General features: G+C 44.0%; 1 protein-coding gene across 1 annotated transcript in view; it reads right to left on the minus strand.

The window, feature by feature from the left end:
* crebrf (creb3 regulatory factor) overlaps window positions 1-20,621 on the minus strand; it is a gene marked incomplete at both ends in the record, with an annotated part of 95,171 nt that overhangs the window by 39,989 nt on the left and 34,561 nt on the right. Inside the window, one exon of the mRNA XM_083646409.1 lies at window positions 9,303-10,308. Within this exon, the coding sequence (XP_083502535.1) occupies window positions 9,303-10,308 (1,006 nt within the window). The remainder of the gene's footprint in view (window positions 1-9,302; window positions 10,309-20,621) is intronic.

Below are 20,621 nucleotides of genomic sequence, written 5' to 3' on the forward strand. Positions count from 1 at the left end.
GTAAAATAGCACTACCCCAGAAAATTTTAGAAAAATAACAATCAATCTCGTTTATTAATGACCCCAAAACACCATGACATGACAATATATTACAACTCGCCTGGCCATAGAATGGGCAAGATACACTGGAAATATTACTTTGACATCTAAAATCATGTGACTCATGTCACTATTTACATTACAGCCCCGGCTGGTCGTCATAGCGACCGCACATCTGCGCTCCGCCCATACTATAGCCCAAGTAGGCTATAACATATAACGTTAAAATTAAATCCATACACGGAGCTTTTAAACTGGTTAGGAAATCCTGTTGCCTCTATATGACCTAACGTTACAATGAGACCATTGGCCAGGAGAATGGATATCAATGTGTTGTTATTTAGCCTACATGCATGCAGGGAAGCCAAGCCACCGCTGCGCGGAGGACGGGAGTTACGCTAGGGGCCGGGGAGAACATGGGGAAGAAGGGAAGCCCTTACTACCCCAGCGGCCTCTCACCAGGCAAGATGGCGTCTTCACTAAACCCCCGCCTCCGGCCTAGCGGAGCTGACGTTACACAGACAAGGGGTTCCCGAGCAGCTGACTTTTTCTCTCTCAAAACAATTGAAACCCGTAATGTTAAAGTGGAGATGAATTGTGGTGAAATAAACACACATCATAGTATTCATTTGGTATTTAGATATACCACAATAAATAATACGTTATAAAAATAAGCCGTTGCTACGAAAAAACGGTTTATAATGTCCCTTTATGTTGCATTTGTCAACTAGTGCGCCGCCATGTTTGTTTGTGTCAGGCGCTGACGTCAGTCGCATTGCGGAAACACAGCACTCTGCCGGATAGCCATAGGAAGAAGAACGAGAGTAGTTGCGCGCTGTTACAATGGATTCTGAAAGTTTCTACGAGGTGGAAAGACCCACAGATCAGGTCAGAAACCCTTCTGCGTATGCTTTTGAGCCAGTGAGAGACACAGCAGTGGTAATTATGCTCCTATCGAGTCGGATGACGGCAGAGAAAGTGAAAACATGCCCCGAAGATGAAAGCCAGTGCTGGGAATACAGCGTGCTGCCCCGGTGCAGGGTGGAAAGCGTGTGCTGCCGAGATGAAGATATGGCAAACCTGGAGCATCTCATACAAGAGAACTGTATTACCAGCAATCCAACATTTCAGATGGTGTGTGTCTTGAGAGAGACGTCCTGGAGGTCTCAATGTTGTCCTTGCGGGATGTGCGAGCTGAGACACTGGAGTGGCCAATAAATAGCAGGTAAGCGTGGTACGCTACATCCATGGTGGTACGCTAGCTAACCTACATAGCAAACCTAGGCTAATAATAGAAATCTATATGATATATTTGCCACACAAAACTATATGCTCAACCACTGTATCCATCAAATTGTTAAACCACAATTGTGCTTATCTTAGCTTGCTAAAATGCCTGCCTTGTAGCAACCATGACTGTCAAAATGATTATCCCATAACCCCAAAACTGACTTTCTATATTAATTCTAGTCATGCACGGTTCCCACAGGGGGAGTCACTTGTTTCTGCAACTCAAAACTAATAACCTTACACATGGCAGTAGAAACATCTATACTAGGCCATTTCCCATTCAAGTTATGACATAATTATATTAATTATGTAGTCACATGTATGGGCATAGCTTTGACAGTGGCAGAGAGTTCCACAAGAGCCGGTCGTCGGACATTTCACCGTCTGGCGCCTCTCTCGATCAGACTAGGAATTTATTGATTCGATTTTTGAGGAGTTGACATGTATCGTCTTTTTTTTCTCTCCCTTTGATGTCCTAATGTAAAGCAGCTGTGAATGTGCATGCTTCTTGTCACCATAAAGTCGATCAGACGAATAAGTTTGCTCCTCGGACATAACCTCGCGTCACCAGGCTCTTCTCGGCGAGAAAGATACCTCGGACATAATACTGATCTGAGCTTCCATCCACCCAGCCGCACAAGAAACAGCCGCAACAGTGCTGTGTGGGGGGGCGTGTCACAGGTGACAGAGTTAAGAGCGACACGTTCATTTCGCCCATGACATGACATGACATGAACCGCGAGGTAAGCTAACGTAACTAATGAACATGCTCTAAGTCTTTTAAGACGAAATATCTTGATAGTGATTATACTGTTAATAATGTTGTCACGTTGATTCATTTAGACTAATGTCGGATTATACGAAATGACCAACCAAGCTCTTCCAAAATGTGCGTTGTCTTGCTCTCTTTCTCCTCAGCCTTCAGGAGTTGTGCTAACTTGCTAAGCTAAATTTAATGAATAGCTGACGAGTGAACAACACTTGGAAAGCTGCACCGTCTTCCAGCATTTAACCTCGATACGATAACGTGAGGTGACCACTATCTGGCAGGCTGCGGCAAACTGTGTTGAACCATGTGGAACCGTAAATCGCCAATGGCTCACTTTTTGGCAAGATCGCCAGCCATGTGTTGGCTTGCTGCCTCCCTTTTGTTTTAGGGACATCTGGTGGTTGAACCACCACTGAGCAACTGTTTTAAAACCACACAACAATAGGGGCTTGGTAGGTCATTACTATTTGGATGATCGCTTCAGGAGCAGACTGATTCTAATTTGTGGATGTTTTCCCAATTTTATTTACAAGTGTACACATCATCAGGGGAGAGAACAGAAGAACATCCTGTCCAAGTGGGGATGGAGTTGGTGGCCAGTGAGAGTGACAAAATGAAGATGGCACTAGGGATTTTAGGGCTGGAGGACAACACACAGCTTGACAGCGAGGACTCTGAAATAGTGTGACTAACAGAGTTAAATAAATGTTAATTTAAGTAGAACAACTTTGTGTCTTATTTGTAAAATTAAATATCAACTGCAAATGAGTGAATAATGATATAGACATCAGCAGGTGGTGGTGATGTGGAGGTGAGTCAGAAAATATTAGTGTTTTACCTATATGGCTACATCTGGGCAAGAGCAGTGCCACTCACTCAGCAAATTGATGGTTAAGACTGAAAACCAGTCTAATCTTAATGTAAATGGTCCTCTAATCTGGTTTCCGCGCAAATTCGCCGGCGCCCGTTGTCCCGCCACAACTACTGGCTGCTCTGGTAAGATATCTGGCTGGTCAGAAGTTTGGGGAACTCTCTGCAGTGGTCCAGTGCACATACACTACATGGTTATAACATTTGCGATAATACTGCAGAATGACAGTCATGATTATAGGATGCAGCCTTACAGTACATATGTACAGTATGCTAAGCCTATTCCCTTTCTGTCTTTTCAGGCTGACAGCCTTTGGTCCAGGGCTCATCTGGGCAGGAGCAATGAGCAGGAAGAACAGGATGCCAATTCCAGCGTGTTGTCAATGCCATCAGGAATGTCTTCCCATCTGCGGAATATGGATTTGAGTACTACAATGACTTGTAAAAATGTTCTCTCAGAATTACACGGCTATTCTTTCTCAAAGAATACATTGTTTTATATGATCCGTATTTATGGCCTCTTTGAAGTTCATGTTCCCTTTACATTACCTTATCATGCATAATAATGTTACACAGATGAAAATGAATACATAAAACAGTGAAATAATCAAATGTATGTTTATTAATTTTCTCTATAAATACCAATGATGATACATTCTGTCTCTGCCTGCCCACCTTATGTTTAAAACTCATCAGCTGTTCATTCATTTTACAAGTGCAGTCTCCCCTCACAACATCTCTCAAATTGAAAGGCAAATAATAATGGGTGCTATTTCAGAGCAAGCAAAGAGTGGGTAATAACTGATTTTATATCTGTGCACATTTCAATGCCACTTGAGCTGCCAACAAAATCCTCAATCTCTGCTCTTTGGAAGTCTCCCATAGTGGGATTTTTCTCTCTTTTTCCCACAGTGAATTTGGCTGTATTCACCAAAGAGCTTGCTCCGCCATCACAGTTTACTTTTCCCCATTCTGTGAGTGGAAGGCTGAGTGCAGGGATGCAAACTAGTCACCTTTAGGTGACAGTCACCTTTTTGATCCCAAAATAGGGCACTTTATTGAATGAATTTGAGTGGTTTTGTGTCTGCCTTAGTATCTGTCACCTTTTTCACTCTGGTGAGTTTGCATCCCTGTGAGTGTGAGAAGCCTGGTTAACCTCAGTCAGGTGCTTGGGGGATACTAGAGTGCTCTACTGCAGTGGTTCTCAAATCTTTTCAAATGAAGGACCCCTAAACTGACAAAAATTAGACCACGGAGCCCCATTTGATAGGATTTTGTCCCATGGTCCCCCATATGATAATAAGATTGATGCTTTTAGATGTTTTATTACAGAAAGTGTATAAAACCCATGACCAAAATAGTCATTGTGTTACTTATGAATGGAATTATAGTGAAAATAAATGACCCCCCTTCTGGCTGGGGACCCCCTGGAACCCCCTCAAGGACCCCTGGGGGTCCCCGGACCCCCATTTGAGAACCACTGCTTACTGTACAGGGTGCTCCCACCAGAATGTGGTGCAGGACAAACAGCTGGTGAAGAAGCTGGAAAAGAGTAACAGCTACAGAAAGGACGTTGGCAGGAGCACTGAAGCACTGCGAGGCGATCTTCATCTGGGCAGCACTTGGGAGCACTCAACAGAGAAAGCAGTGACCATCGCTCAGCATCTATGAGGACAAAAGTCAAAGAAAAGTCAAAGTACTGTCAATAGCAAAACTGTTGTACTGTATGGGCAACACTCCCACCATTCAACAAAATGTACAACCATAAAATGTAATACATTACTATTCATAATTATAGTACTGTCTAGACATATTAGTACTGTCTAGACAGTATACATGAATAGTAATGTAGTTCATTTTATGATAGACTGCCTATACTGCTTATATCTGACCAATAGTGGATTCAAATGCATTATGTATCCCACACTTACACATTGTATACTGGTTATTCTATGCTGTAGGCTATTCATACTACTGTCTTGTTCATATCTGATCTATGTGGAGCCTGGCTAGATTATCATACCTCAAACGGTTTACTCTGCATTTTCTAGCATTTAGTCTATTTATATATTAGACTACACATACATTTATATTAACCAAGAACCATATACAAACACTTATTTTGCACTTATGTTAGATGCTAAACTGCATTTCGTTGTGTCAGTAGGCTACTTGTGATGTAGCCTCAACGCGAGACTCTTCAGTCATTCTTCCTTCAGAGGGTTACGCCGGCATTCTACTGGTTGCATTTGCGTTGCGTTGCGGCTGTGCTCCGGTTTTGCTACATGCTCTGTGCTCCGCCAACACTCACCGGCTGCGTGCAGAGCACGTCACGGCTCCGCTCCGCCAGACAGCTAGAGTGACGAGACCGACAAGTTCTCCCGGTGAAATCGCGCAAGACAATTTGTATGTGGGATAAATACAACAACAAACAGGCAGAAGATCATTGTTCCCAACTGGAGAAGCAGAGGAGGGGTGGACTTGCTTGGTGTTTAGTTTAGTTTAGTTTAGTTTATTTGACATATCCGTTTAAAATACATGCAAGTCAGGCATTAAAAAAACAACAATGTCAAGGATAACACAAAAAGTCGTGGACTTGTTTCCGTTGTGGTCCTTGGTGTCAACGTATACATAAAACACTAAAACACATAAAAATACTTACACACTTAAAACACCAAATTACATAATACATTGTGTACATCCTAATAATCCCTCCGTCCCCTAACGTTACCTGTCTATTCATGGACTTTGGCTAGTAGCCATTTCCTAGCATTCACCTTAAAACTGTGTGGGTTCGTGGTCTGTTTGATGGACAGAGGCAGTTCATTCCACTCCCGTGCTCCTGTGTACGCAAAAGAGCATTGCCCCATTTTGGTTCTACACCTCGGGGGGTGCAGGTTGGCTAAGCTGTACCTAGTCCTGTAGCTGTGTGATTCCCCGGCACTGGAAAAATAGCTGCTTAGGTATGCTGGGGCCCTGCTGTTAACAACCTTGTGTACCATGCTGAGCCTCAGCTGAGTCACTCTGGCCTCAACTGGTAGCCAGTTGAGCTCTTGAAAGTGCCTCCTTCCAACATGGTCTCGAGGGCCTAGCCCCATCACAACCCTAACCAGCTTGTTTTGAGACACCTGCAGTTTCCCTTGTAATGTGACTGTCAGACCTGTTGACCAAGCTACACTAGCGTAATCGAACTGACACTGCAATGCAGCGGAGTAGGTGGGAGTTGACACAATGATTAGAGTGGAAACGTATCGGCTCCGAAGCCGTACCGCAGCGCAGACGGACCGAACACGGACTCAGTGGAATGTGGCCGTTAGGGTTCTGAAGGAAGAATGACTGAAGAGTCTCGCGTTGAGGCTACTTGTGATGTTGACTACTGTTTACAACTATCAGCTAGTGTGGGATTCGCTGTGCTGTGTTGTAGTATATTCATTCATTTCGATTGTCAAGACAATTATAAACAGGGGAGGATAAACGTTTTTGAAATGTGGCAGTTTACTCACCTATCTTCAGATCAACTGCAGAGCTCACGGAGTAGTCCCACAGGTGAGCTGAGACGAGAGCAGCTAGCTAGCTGCACAGGCACATGGGGTTTCTTCATCTGAACGAAGGACTTTACCACTGTCTTTTACACAATAGTGCTCATTTGAGCATCCAGGGGCAATACAAAATGATCCTCATCGGGTCCGTCTTTCGCTGGGTCCTCCATCTGTGCTTTTACTAACGTTAGTATGTCCGCGCTCCATTTTTACCGGCGACAACAAGCAGCGCTGCAGCCTGGCAGCAAAGACAAGAGCTACAATGTGTGTGACGTGTGCAGCAGACATCACTCAACAGGAGTGGACCTGATTGGCTGAGTCCCGCAGCTCCCACCGAAAGGCTGAAAGGCTTCCTCTGATTGGTGTGGAGCAGACGTCACTCAACAGAAGAACTTGTGCGTGCAGTCAGGCGTGCACTGCAGTCGGTTCAAGATTCCTTCCCGACAAGGCCGTGTGTAGCGCCAGCTCTCGCTGGCCAAAAACATTACAGGGGAAACCACCTTAAACAGCAACTAGAACGACCGCACCGTAGGTATATGCCTCCGCCAACAAGTGAGCAGTCGACATCTATGTCTGTCCAGACTTTGACGTTTGAGCCAAATGTGAAGAAATTCCGTCAAGGCGTTACTGATTAATGAGCTTGAAAATGGCGTTCGTGAGGTCACACTGACCTTGACCTTTGACCACCAACATGTAATCATTTCATCCTCGAGTCCAAGTGGATGTTTGAGCCAAATGTGACGAAATTCCATCAAGGTGTTCCTGAGATATTGTGTTAATGAGCTAGAAAATGGCGTTCGTGAACAACAGGAATGCTCCGTGCCTACAGTAAGTAGGTTAGGCTATTTATGCTCAAACAATGTTGACATCAGTAGGCAAAATTCTCTACCTCACGGTTTCCACTTAAACTAGAACGACCGCACCGTGGATTTATGCCTCCGCCATTAGTTCATTCTTGAGTCCAAATCGCCATTTGAGGCAAATTGGAAGAAATTCCGTCAAGGCATTCCTGAGATGTTGTGTTACAGAGCTTGGAAATTGGGTGTGTGAGGTCACAGTGACCTTGAACTTTGACCTTTAACCATCAAAATCTAATCAGTTCATCCTTGAGTCCAAGTCGATGTTTGAGGCAAATTTGATGAAACTCCATCAAGGCATTCCTGAGATATTGCATTAACAAGCTTGAAAATGGCGTTCAAGAAATCACAGTAACCTTGACCTTTGACCACCAAAATCTAATCAGATCCTCAGATATCGCGTTAACGAACATCGGACGGACGGACGGACATACAGTACGTACGTACAGACGTACGTATGGACGGACGTACGCACGGACGGACAACCCGGATCCATAATGCCTCCGGCCTGGCTATCGCCGGCGGAGGCATAAAAAGTGCATCACTCAGCCGCGCTGTTATTACGCACCTCTCACATTCACTGTAGTTGAGCTGAGCATGTCAAACCACACCGCAGTTTCATCCATGGCTATGATGTCGTTCGCCTGTATCTTCTTTGTCTCAAATCCGCGTTGAAAATGTGACAAAATTCACCAGCTTCTCGTTGAAGTGGGCAACAGTTGTAGGCTACGTAGAAACCAAGTGGTCTAAATTGACGACGATAACGTTATTAAAAGCAGACTGCAGCTGTTTGACATGCAGGCCTAGGAACAGAAAACTGGAATCAAAAGTAAGAATTAGCTTTGTGTTACCTGTAGCCTACATGATGCTGCCTCTGTGATCCATAAAGTCGAACAGCTGTTTTTCTCCCAATACACCTGCAGCGGCTTGTCAAAGTTTTTTTTTATTTCTTATTTTTTGTGTGTGTCTGATAAATCCCTCTGTATGTCTCAATATTTTTATTTATCTCTGCAGCAGGTAGGCTAGTTCACATCTCCATGGCAACGATAGAATGTCCTGACGGAATGCCTCCTCGCACTGTGTAAAAGCAATTTCTGTGTAAAAGGGCAACGCTGACTCATTTGCAGGCCTTTGTAACGGCAATATTGCGGGATCACTGTGTAAAAGTGGCTTAAGATAGCCCGCGCCAACTTAGCCCCTTTTCACACACACATTTGTTAACTCAGCTTGACCTAAACCAAGGACTATACGATTCAAACTGCAGTTCTACTAGCCCTGCGTTAGTTGCTGTTGACCAAATAGCTGCCCGCCTGAATACTCCTACCACGTTGGTGTGTAAAATGAAGAGGACGGCCAAAATAAGCACTTAGCTCAGCTAAGTCAAGTGTAGTGTGAAAAGCCTGGATGTGACTGTCACTACTTGATCTGAGTCACGCATGCGCAATGTCACCGTCAACCTGAGCTGAGTCTCTGGTGAAACCAAGTAGTAGTATCCAGTTATGAACTATATTCACTACTAGCTTTGGTGAACACATGATTGGAAACAAACTAGTTGTGGAATTATTGTATTATACAGTAATTCCATATCTATCACAACTTTATTATTACTTTATCCCCACTTGGCTAATTTGTTTGCTACATCAGTTAGCTAGCCAAGTCGCCAACATTAGCGATTGATATAAAATGGCCATGGCAACATAAAAGCTTTAGCTGGCAATGAGTCCACATCACCGATATGCTATTCAAGTGTGAAACAATTACATTCGTTTTTCCAATTGCTGATACACATGAATCTGTGGCAGTGAGCTCATAGCTAAATGTAGGTCTGTGCCATAAACCGCGACTCACATATACAGCTCGGGCAGCGACAGTGCGTATGTGCGACTCAGATCACATAGTGACAGTGACTTCCTAGTTAAAGGATATATATATATATACCTCTTCCTCCTCTTCCTCTTCTTCGTCCTCTTCCTCTTCCAGCAGCGGGGTGTGGCCTCTGCTAGCCAGTCTGCTGCGGGTCAGGAACAGAGAGTAGTTGTGTTCCTCCTCCTTGCTCTTCTCTGTAGCCTCCACTATCAGGACGCTACCGCTAGCCCCAGGCAGGCTAACGGTGCCGCTAGCCCCCGGCAGGCTAATGGTGGCGCTCACCAGCCCAGAGATGCTGCCCTCCACAGCCTGGCTAGCTGCGACCAGTTGAGGCACGGCGCCGGACCGGCCGACTGGCATCTCCCTTGTCCCCATCCCCTCTGCGCTCCTCTCATAGCCTACCATGTGGCCGCTGGCTGCAGTGCCGGGGACTCCCACCAGGGCAGTGCTACCTGAAGTGGAGGCCTTCTGGTCTTGGGGCTGAGAGAGGGGTAGATGGGGATGTGACGCCTCCACCTCCGGCTTGGAGGGCATGTCCGTTTGAGCTTTATGGACGGCGCTCAGACGGACTTTGGCCTTCCGCACAAAGTCGGGACCGTGGGAGGCAGCCATCTTGGTCCCCAGGCCCGGGGGCTTGGGTTGAGCTTGCGTGTGGTCCTGGGTGAGACTGAGGTGGCTCTGGGTCTTGGCCATAGTCTCAGTGCTGGAGGGGACAGGCCAGGTGGCTTTTTGGGACCCCTCTGGGAAGTCAGGGAGATGGTTGCAGGAGGGGCGGGAAGAGGACGTAGGGGCAGGGGAGAGCCGTGTTGCGCTGGGCCCAGACCCTAGGGTAAAACCTGGGGGTCTCTTACTGTGCCAGGGGGGCATGGGAAACTGAGGCTGAGGGACAGATAGGGGCAGGTCAGCGGGGTGGTAGAGCACCTCACAGACAGGCTGCGAATCCTCACTGTTGAGCTGGGCCAGCGTCGGGGTTCGGCCAATCACCTCCTCATCCTGGTAGGGACTAGAGAAGTCGTCCAATCCAAGGAAGTCCACCTCTTTGGTGCCCCAGATGTCACAGCTGGCCAGCCGTGTGTATCTGTCAAGCACAAAGACACATGCACTTATCAATAGTACAAATGTGGAAAAATGTATCTTCGCTGTGTTATTGTCAGTGTTATTACCTCACATGTAACCGTGTAACTGACATAACTGTGTATAATTTGAGTAGAAAGATATAGAGATGTAGAATTAAATTTTTCCCCCCAAAACTGCTAACACAACAGCACCTAAACATGACCTAAGATCTCTTGTAGCAAGTGTGATGGGATGCGAAAGGTGGGCAAACCTTTCGATACAACAAAGCATAGATAGATCCCAGAGGCAAGAGGGAAGCCCAGAAACTGTCTTAGGCGTACAGACTAGGGATGTCGAAAATCATTATTTTTCTTGACCGACAACCGACCCTCATTAGCAGACAATTGGTCGGTTAACCGAGAAGATTAAAATGCGCTATTTGACTGTCTGTGCCCCATTAAACCATTACCACAACAAATGCTTGATTTTTACCACGTGCGGAGCACGCTGGTCATCACGTGAAGGAATTCAGTTGGCATCACTCAGTCAGTCATAGAACGGAAAGAACGCTTTTCACTCTCGGGGACGCTCGATGAGTTTCACTCTTATTTCCCGAAGGGGAGGGGGGGGGGTGTTTCAATACGCCTGACCCCGCCCGCTTGGGACGCAGGGTCAATTACAACGAGCGCACCTACATACACACACGGACTGCAGCAGCACAGTACCCACTGCTAAACACCAAGGGCTGAAAGTAAACCACTATTAATCAGCCACAAATGAGCCAGACATTACAAACAAATGTCAACTTCTGAGTTTTATGTCGATACAAAGGACTCAGGATACTCTGGCTGTGTGGAATTCATTTCTTGATGAATTAGCGGACGTTACTGTGGTATGTTTGGTCTTGTTTGGCTGTGGCCACTGGCTTCCTGCTTGTGGGAGAGGGACAGCAATCTTTGCAAATATCGAGTTCTGAAATGCGTGGTTCAACATTCAACATAAAAGAAGATTTTTGTAAGTTTTGGTTAGGTATTTTGCGATGATTTGAACATACACGGTATGGCCGCCAACTTCAAGCACCAGCCAGCCAGCCCGCCAGCCGAGCTGCAAGCAGATCCGTGTCAAAAGCTGTAACACTGAAATGTCACTATGGAGCTACAAAATAGATCCTTTTTGGACACCCGACCAAGCGAAAACCACATGGGATCGTTTAATACCCCGGGCCCGGTAGTTCAAAACTTTTAATCCCTATCTGATCGGATCAGATTTGGATTTTGGGTAGTTCAAAACAAAAAAACAAGATTAGGATCACTTTGATATCCAATCAGATCAGGAAATCAAATCCAAGCTTTAATCTGGATCAAATCTTCAAAACGGGTAGTTCAAAGCGACAACACAGGATTTGGATCAGTTTGATCCCAAAAAACTGGATTATCTTGATCCCACCAGAGGGGTGGATTTCCAGTGGATTACCAGAGCAAAATGTACTATACAATTTATTTAAACATATGTTTCAATATAAATAAGATGGCAAAGTTTGTTAACTGAAATAATAGACAATTTTTAGCCTTCAAGGCAAATACATTTTATATTTCATTTTTTGGTCATGTTTGTGGTGGCCTATTTTGTTTTCAACCAAATGTTGATGACATAAATGTTTCTGCTCATAAAAGTATCACAACAAAGATTGTCAATCACAAATGTAATTTAGATTAAAGAAAAAATATCTTCAAAAACAAAAAAGTCCATCATCTGTCATCACCTTTCAAAAGTAATTGCGGACAATAGCATCTCGCATTGCACCACCACTCAGTCTCTCATTTAGAGGGAAATCCATAGGTGGGCCTAGATCATCAGCAGGTGCAAGGGGCAAACTGAAACCTCACTTAGAATTCAGCTCCTCAAAGCACGCCTGGATGATCCAGCTGCCTTTGAATGAATGTTTTGTTGTTGTTACCCTAGTGGGAGTATTTTTTTTATTACAATTCCATTATGATTTTATGTCCTTTATGTATTTAAAAAATATAATTACCGTAGACATTATAGATGTCTCTGCAATGTGGTCTCTTGTCTTCCTTGTATTATTTTTCATATCCACTAGATGTAGATCGGTAGGATTAAAGCACTAATATTCAGGATCTAGTAATCTTGAAAAGTCTGAAACTGGATCAGGGTGATCCTATCCTGAATTGCTTTGAAATACTGGGACAAAATCTGGCCGAGTTGTCTGATCCTGGATCACAGAAAATGGGATTTCAAAATCTGATGGGATCTGATTGAGATTAAAAGTTTTGAACTACTGGGCCCCGATTATGAAGCAACCCAATCGCCAGGATGCTCTGGCTGTGTGGAATTCGTTTCTTGATTAATTAGCGGACGTTACTGTGGTATGTTTGGTGTTGTTTGGCTGCGGCCACTGGCTTCCTGCTTGTGGGAGAGGGACAGCCGCACCGCAGCTAACCTTAGCAGCACCTCCTTAGCTGTAACGTTAGCTGAAGTCTTGGAGGACGATGATGAAGGAACTTGAGAGAGGCATCGACTTCTTCAACATCAGGTAACGTTATTTAATTAGCTAGCGTTAGCTGGATAAGTTGTTTCACTGCCGTTGTGGTTGTTAGATACCGGGGCTTTTCACTGTCTTGGCTGAGTTAGCTTTATAGCTTAGCATGTTTAGGACCGTAACCAGCGTTGTTAACGTTATATAATAATTATCATCAGCTCGTGTCACCGACCGTGAGACGTGTTATTTAACGTTGCACTCTTGCTTTCATTGCTAGGTCACCATGTGACAGTGACAGCCGCACAGGAGGAGACACGATTCACCCTGACAAAGAAAGCTTCTTCACCAAGCCAGAAAGTCAATGAGTGCCACAGGGCAGTGACTGCATTCATTGTAAACGGGATGTTGCCCTTCTCAGCGGTGGATATGGTTCAGGTAAGTTATTATTTTGCATAATTAGTGATAATGGGTGTGTTATTCATAGTGTAAGCTATGTTACTAACAATAAATTGTCATTTCTATTAAGATGTGCATAGCACTGACACTTCTTTCTATTGATAACACAAATAATGCTTGGTGAATCACAATGCCTTTTTTTATTTTCAGATACCACTCCATAAGCAGAAGAAACTTTCAGCACTTGGGGAGCTCTTTGAAGATGAAGACCAGGCCCTGCTGGAAGCTGTGTTGGACATCAGTTGCCCCTAAGTACTATTCCCCTATATACTATAGGGAGGAGTTTTATTTTGTCTGGTGCTAAATAAATAATGTTCTAAATAAAGAACAATGTTGAAATTGAGAAGTTTGGACTTTAATTAAAACTGTAATTTTTTTGTTATTATGTATGTAAAGTATATATGTAAAGTACCGAAAATGGTACCGTTTTGGGTACCGTACCGAATTCCAGGTACCGGTATCGTACCGGTATCGGTTCAAATGTGAACGGTACCAATCGATAGTCGCTAGCTGTGACTGACTAGAGTCTAGTCACTAGACCAGTACTGACCAATTTGGGGCCCGCGGGCCAAGGTTGCGCTCTGTTTGTTTTGGCCCGCCACGGATTTGGGAGGGGGGAAAAAAACTCCCTTGCTTGCTTGCTGGGGAGATGAATATCACTTGGCCAGAAACAAACTACATAAATCAAGTATTGTATATATTTACTCAATTTGATTGCACTTGCAACTTTGTGATTGTCTTTAGTTATCTTCCTACTTCTTATCTCTGTATATTGATGTGGCCACTACGCTGGCTGCATACAGACACTAAGACAAATTCCTCGTATGTAACTTGCATACTGTGGCAATAAAAGTGATTCTGATTCTGATTCTGATGAGACAGTTTACAATTATTTTCTCACCTCACTCACAAGCTACAAGGCCCTCCCTTCCCTTCACTTTCCAGTGACCTCAAATCTATTTATTGCCTCTTTGATTGACAAGTCCGCCCCTCCCCAAGCTCTGTGCAACAGCCAGCACTCCTCCACCCCTATGTCGAGAGTCTTCAGATTTAAAGCCCCCCTTCAGTCAGTTTTTCTACCTGTTTAACGTAAGGTGACCAGATTTCTGAAATGAAAATCGGGGACATTTCCAGTTCGGCAGTCAATATATCATTAAAATATCCAATGTTATTATCTATGAAATAAAAAGGGGGACAATTTCCGTTTCATGTATTTTGACCACTAGGAGTGTGTAACGTTACAGGCATTTTACATGCTTTCCTTCTGTTTTACTGTTTCTCTAGCACCGCCTATAGGCCATTATGTGAATGTCGCCTGCTATTTTGTTAGTTAGATGGGTGGATTCTCATTGGCTGTTAAAGGTCACATGGGTTGTCAGCCACATGTTCAGAGCTGCTATTTCTTCACATGTTCAGAGCAGCCATTTTCTACCTGAAAACTGACAAGGGAAAAGCATGATTCAGGGCTACTTCTTTCTTCATTCACCTGTGTAAGCCTTGGAGAAGCTTTGTCTGTGAGTAGATTGATTCATTTATGTTGTAATTATTTCTGCTCATATTTCATTGTATTTAAAACTATTTGATTGCATTGTATTGATAGCCATTTTTGTATCATTTACAGTTTCACACTCAACCTGTACTCAACTCGACCTCACAGTGCTGTATCTTCTTCTTCATGATTAAAACGGATGTACAAGTGCACGTTGATATCTCACTTTAACGCTCCTTCGTCATTATTGAAGATACCCAGTGCTACTTCAGTCAAGTCATTAAAGAGTGTTTAGCTATCTGGTGATGTGTGCATCGCTACGTACTCAGGTGCCAGAATAGAGTGAAACAGATCACAAAACTCACAGATTGGATCATTTTTCGGATCAGCAATTTCTTTAAATTAATTTTAAAATGTGCTACTTTGATTAAAGAAAAAAACATTAAAATAAGCTATACAAACAGTGAAGATGTTCTCATCATAGTGGTATACATAGAAACAATATGAATTTAAATAAACAAATAAATGTAGTAATTATTTAGCCTACTCCAAAAAATCTAGATAAATAAACTCCATTAATAATGTTGGCCTCGACCTAGTTTCAAGATGAAGACCAGTCACGTCACCTCACATCACAATAGGCATCAGCTCCCAGCCTAAATCAAGTGTAATCCTAGTGTGACGTCCGTTATGACGTGTGACTCATCACCCCATCCTCAATAGCCAATCAGCCCCTGTCAACATGCCAATATGACGTCACTGCCGAGGCTATGAGGTGGCAGTACATATAGCCATGCTCAGCGCGTCATCATCCTCTTTCCCTGATCCTTCACCTCCATGGTCTCTGTACCTGGGCAGGTCGTATCCCATCCTCTTCAAGTCTCATCCATCTGCCCTGTTCTGTTCCTGCCATCACGCCATTCAGTCTCCCAGCGTCCGCTGTTCTGATCCTGCTAATCAAGCCATCGTAATCGCGGGTCCTGCTTGATCATCATTCTCAGCATGTCCACGTTCGAGGCGCAGTTCCAGGACTAGGTCGATTAAATGCTATTCCAGCCGGGGACGGCATGCAGCATGCTTCCCATCGTCAGCCCCGAGCGCAGGGGTTGCCCGCGGAGCGCGTCTCGGACATTCAGCCGAGCGGCAGGCCCGAGCGCAACGGCTCAGGCCGCATCTAGGCCGGTGATCGGCACGAGGGGACGGATGAATGGCCACCCGTGGACGTGAAAGGCAATATTTCAGAAGAATATATATATATATATATACAGTATATATATATATATATATATATATACCGTATATATATATATGGGCGATTTACCAGCCCAGTAAAATCAGATGTAATCATCTCTTAAATACATAACATATTGTCATATATTTTTAGCAATCAAATCTTAATTTTAAATCATTTTTGGCGTGTATTTCAAAAACAATCATCTAACTATTCACTGCGGTCTGCACGTCGGGTGCAAAGGAAACGAGCTGGGCACAAGCAGCAATGCATTTATCATAGTGAATGAATGAACTCTTGACAATCTTTGTGAACTGAACAGGTTGTTATATCCTGGCCTATAAGTAGCTAAAGAAAGACGGCGGAGCTACATTAAATGTCTCTTTGCATCCAATAACGTGAAATTAAATAACTCCAAAAGATAATCTAAATTAAGAATCAGTTCCCTACCTGCATCTGAGGATGAAATCCCTTGCCACGCGGCATGTTGTGAGAGTTCTGTTTCTCTGAGATGATGCTCCAGTCATTCAGACAAATAAACAGAAGCTGCTGCTCATTAAATATAGGCTACTCCTCATTAAATGGCAAACCAACTGAGGTCACAGTAGCCTACGATTTGCATGCTGAAACGATGTTGACATTGGTAGGCTATATTCACAGACATAATATGCCTAATAAGCTTTTCAATCATCAAGGACCTCTCTATCGCTGCTTTCCCGCAAACGCCCGCAGCAGTTCTTCACAAGTACTCCGCTGCATGGCGAAGCGAAGCCTACTCGGATTCTCATCAATGCAACCTTCCTTGCTGAGGCGGGATGCTGCAGGGTGCGGCTTTTGCACGGCGTTACAGTTTAAGCTTTCGTCGGGACATGCCTCCTGTTAGGGACGCACGATATATCGGCAATGATATCGGTATCGGCCGATTTTGGTCATTTTTTAATACATCGGCATCGGTCCGATGGGCAAAAGTAGCCGATGTGAACAGCCGATGATGCCACGTGTGTTTTATTATCACCATTATAATTTTTTGCAATGGAGAGTTTCACCAGAGACAATCAGCTATATAGATTCCTCATTCCAGGCTCGATTCCGGGTCACCTCTCAGTGATTGGCTGTCTTGTCAGTGTTATCAAACTTCATTGGCTAGACCAGTGTCCTAAGGGGCGTTGCAGTGGCGAAACAGATACAGGAAGTGACTGGATGTTGAACATCTCTCTTAGTTGATAGTCTCTGGTAGTGACACAGTCACGCAGCACAGGACTGTGGGCGTGTGTGTGGCTGTGAGCGAGCGTAAACATACTAGCACATTGCCGAGGAATAATAATGTCTGCTGTCTGGAGGTTTTTCGCTGTGAAAAAAGACGACACTCGCGTTGCAATAGGCAATACTTGCGAGGGCGAAGTAATGCGTGGAGGGTGCCGTGTGAAGTCATTCAACACCACCAATTTGATTACACATTTGAAGAGTCGCCATCCACAATTGTACCAAGAATACCAGCAAAAAGTTGCTAGCAAGCAGCCACAGAAGAAAGCAGTAGAAGCCGCAGCTGGTAACTCGATAGTGGAAGCACTCGAGAAAGCAAAGATCTTTTCAAGGGATAGCGTGAAATTCAAGTCAATCACAAACAAAGTAATGGAGATGATTGCTGTTGACGACCAGCCATTTTCCATCGTGGAGGACCGTGGGTTTCACAACTTGCTACACCACATGGAACCGCGCTACAGGCTCCCAAGCCGACGTTACTTTGCCGACACGTCCCTCCCTGCTTTGTACGATATCGTGGCCACACACATATCCACAAGTTGTTGGACAGCAATGTGAATGACATCAGCTTCACGACGGATATATGGAGCTCAGACGTAAGTCAAATGAGTCTGCTAAGCCTTACTGCTCAGTGGATCGATGACAACTTTGAAATGAAACGAGCTATGTTGCACGCGCAAGAGTTTTCAGGCTCACATACAGGGCTAGCCATAGCCGCTGAGTTTGATGGCATGTTTGCTAAGTGGAAGATCCCGAAAGATAAAGTGCACGTCGTGCTTCGTGACAACGCAAAGAATATGAAGAAGGGAATGGACGACTGTGGTGTTGCAAGCCTGGGCTGTATGGCCCACACACTACAGCTAGCCGTACACGATGGAATGTTAAGCCAGCGTAGCATCTCTGACTGTGTGGCTATTGGAAGGAAGATAGTCGGTCATTTCAGGCACTCTCCACTTGCCACCTCTCGGCTGAGAGCCATACAGAAGGAGCTGCCCAACCTGAAACCCATTATGCTACAACAAGATGTAGTGACAAGATGGAATAGTACTTTTTATATGATGAAAACTCTACTGGATCAGAAGCGTGCACTTGTTATGTATGGTGCCGATTACGAGCTTCCCTCCTCTCTCAGTGCATACCAGTGGGGCCTCATTGAAAACATGAAAACGCTTCTCTCTCCATTCCAAGAGCTGACCAAAGAGATAAGCTCACATCTGGCTACTACTGCTGACGTGATTCCTCACGTTGTGGCACTGAAACGTTTGTTGAGCCAAGTAGTTGAAACAGATAGTGGGGTCCGCACAGCAAAGAGCACTCTACTTAAAGCTGTGACAGAGAGATTTGCAGACATTTTCTCTGAGCCACTGTACTTGGCAACGATCCTGGACCCAAGGCACAAAACCCTCTATTTTGACACAGCAACCAAGCGAGAGGCTATCACCATGCTACAGAAGGAAGTGGACAGGATGAGCAACAGTGCCACAGAGACACCCGCCACAGAACCTGCCACTGAAGAACCCCAAGAGAAGAGGAGGCGTGCAGAAAGTGATGGGGGTGGAGGTGGACCGTCGTTGAAGGACATGTATGTGGAAATTATGAAGGAAAACTCGACCATGGATGAGCAGGCTGGCCTGACAAGCGCAACGGGTGTGCAGGTATTGTCATACACAATCTTTTATTCAAATAATCAAGTCTGTTAAATCCCCTTGTGTAGTCAAATTATCTATCTATCTATCTATATGTTAATATTAACTAGGGCTGTGGCGATTCACTTATCTCCCGATTCGATACTATCACGATACTTGGGTGCCGATTCGATATATATTGCGATTCTTAAGTATTGCGATTCTACGATTATTGCGATTCGATATTACGATTTATTGCGATTTTTGTTTCTTTTTTTCTTTTCTTTTTTCAGTTTGTTTGCTTTTTACCACACTAGATTAGAACATGGGAAAAGTTGAATCATACACTAGAGACTGTATATTATATATCATGAGTAGGGCTGGGCGATATAGTTAAAAACAGGGGCGGACTGGGATCATAATTCAGGCCGGGCATTAGATACCAAGCAGGCCAGGCCGATATGGGCCGACGCATGTGAAATTTGGGCCGTTTGAAGCCCAATTTGGGCCGTTTGAAGCCAGATTTGGGCCGTTTGAAGTCCAATTTTACAATGAGATGCACCCACTTTAACCCTGAAGTGTAATTATTACTTCAGACTAACTAATAAAGTAATAAAACCACTAGTAAACCAGTAGGCGGCGCCTGGCCTGCTGTTCAGTGAGTGGCCTGACTGCAGGCACCCAATTTTTTTTTTTTTTGCGATTATCGATTCTGGAATAAAAGATCGATTCAAAAAATCGTGACATTAAAAATCGCGATACTTAGGTGAATCGATTTTTTCCCCCACCCCTAATATTAACATAGATAGATAGATAGATAGATAGATAGATAGTAGGGGTGGGGGAAAAAATCGATTCACCTAAGTATCGCGATTTTTAATGTCACAATTTTTTGAATCGATCTTTTATTCCAGAATCGATAATCGCAAAAAAAAAAAAAAAAAAAAAAAATTTTTTTTTTTTTTTTTTGGTGCTTGCAGTCAGGCCACTCACTGAACAGCAGGCCAGGCGCCGCCTACTGGTTTACTAGTGGTTTTATTACTTTATTAGTTAGTCTGAAGTAATAATTACACTTCAGGGTTAAAGTGGGTGCATCTCATTGTAAAATTGGACTTCAAACGGCCCAAATCTGGCTTCAAACGGCCCAAATTTCACGCGCGTCGGCCCATATCGGCCTGGCCTGCTTGGTATCTAATGCCCGGCCTGAATTATGATCCCAGTTCGCCCCTGTTTTTAACTATATCGCCCAGCCCTACTCATGATATATAATATACAGTCTCTAGCGTATGATTAAACTTTTCCCATGTTCTAATCTAGTGTAAAAAAGCAAACAAACTGAAAAAAGAAAAGAAAAAAATAAACAAAAATCGCAATAAATCGTAATATCGAATCGCAATAATCGTAGAATCGCAATACTTAAGAATCGCAATATAAATCGAATCGGCACCCAAGAATCGTGATAGTATCGAATCGGGAGATAAGTGAATCGCCACAGCCCTAATAGATAGATATAGATAGATACTTTATTAATCCCCTTGGGGAAATTCAAGTGTCCAGCAGTTCACACATAGTCTGATAAAACAAACACACATTAACGACAAGAAAGACAATAATATAGAAGAATAAAGTATACAAGGATTAAAGTTGCATATACTGTGCATTTTCCACATCATTTACTAAATGAAAAAGCTGATTTGTGCAAAGGCTCTTCCTTGTTTAAATTATAACTTTATCCACCTCCTCCCCCTAAGAGCTTTGTTGAACTCTGCTC

Source organism: Poromitra crassiceps (genome assembly GCF_964638095.1).
Source record: "Poromitra crassiceps genome assembly, chromosome: 1".
Classification (NCBI taxonomy): domain Eukaryota; kingdom Metazoa; phylum Chordata; class Actinopteri; order Beryciformes; family Melamphaidae; genus Poromitra; species Poromitra crassiceps.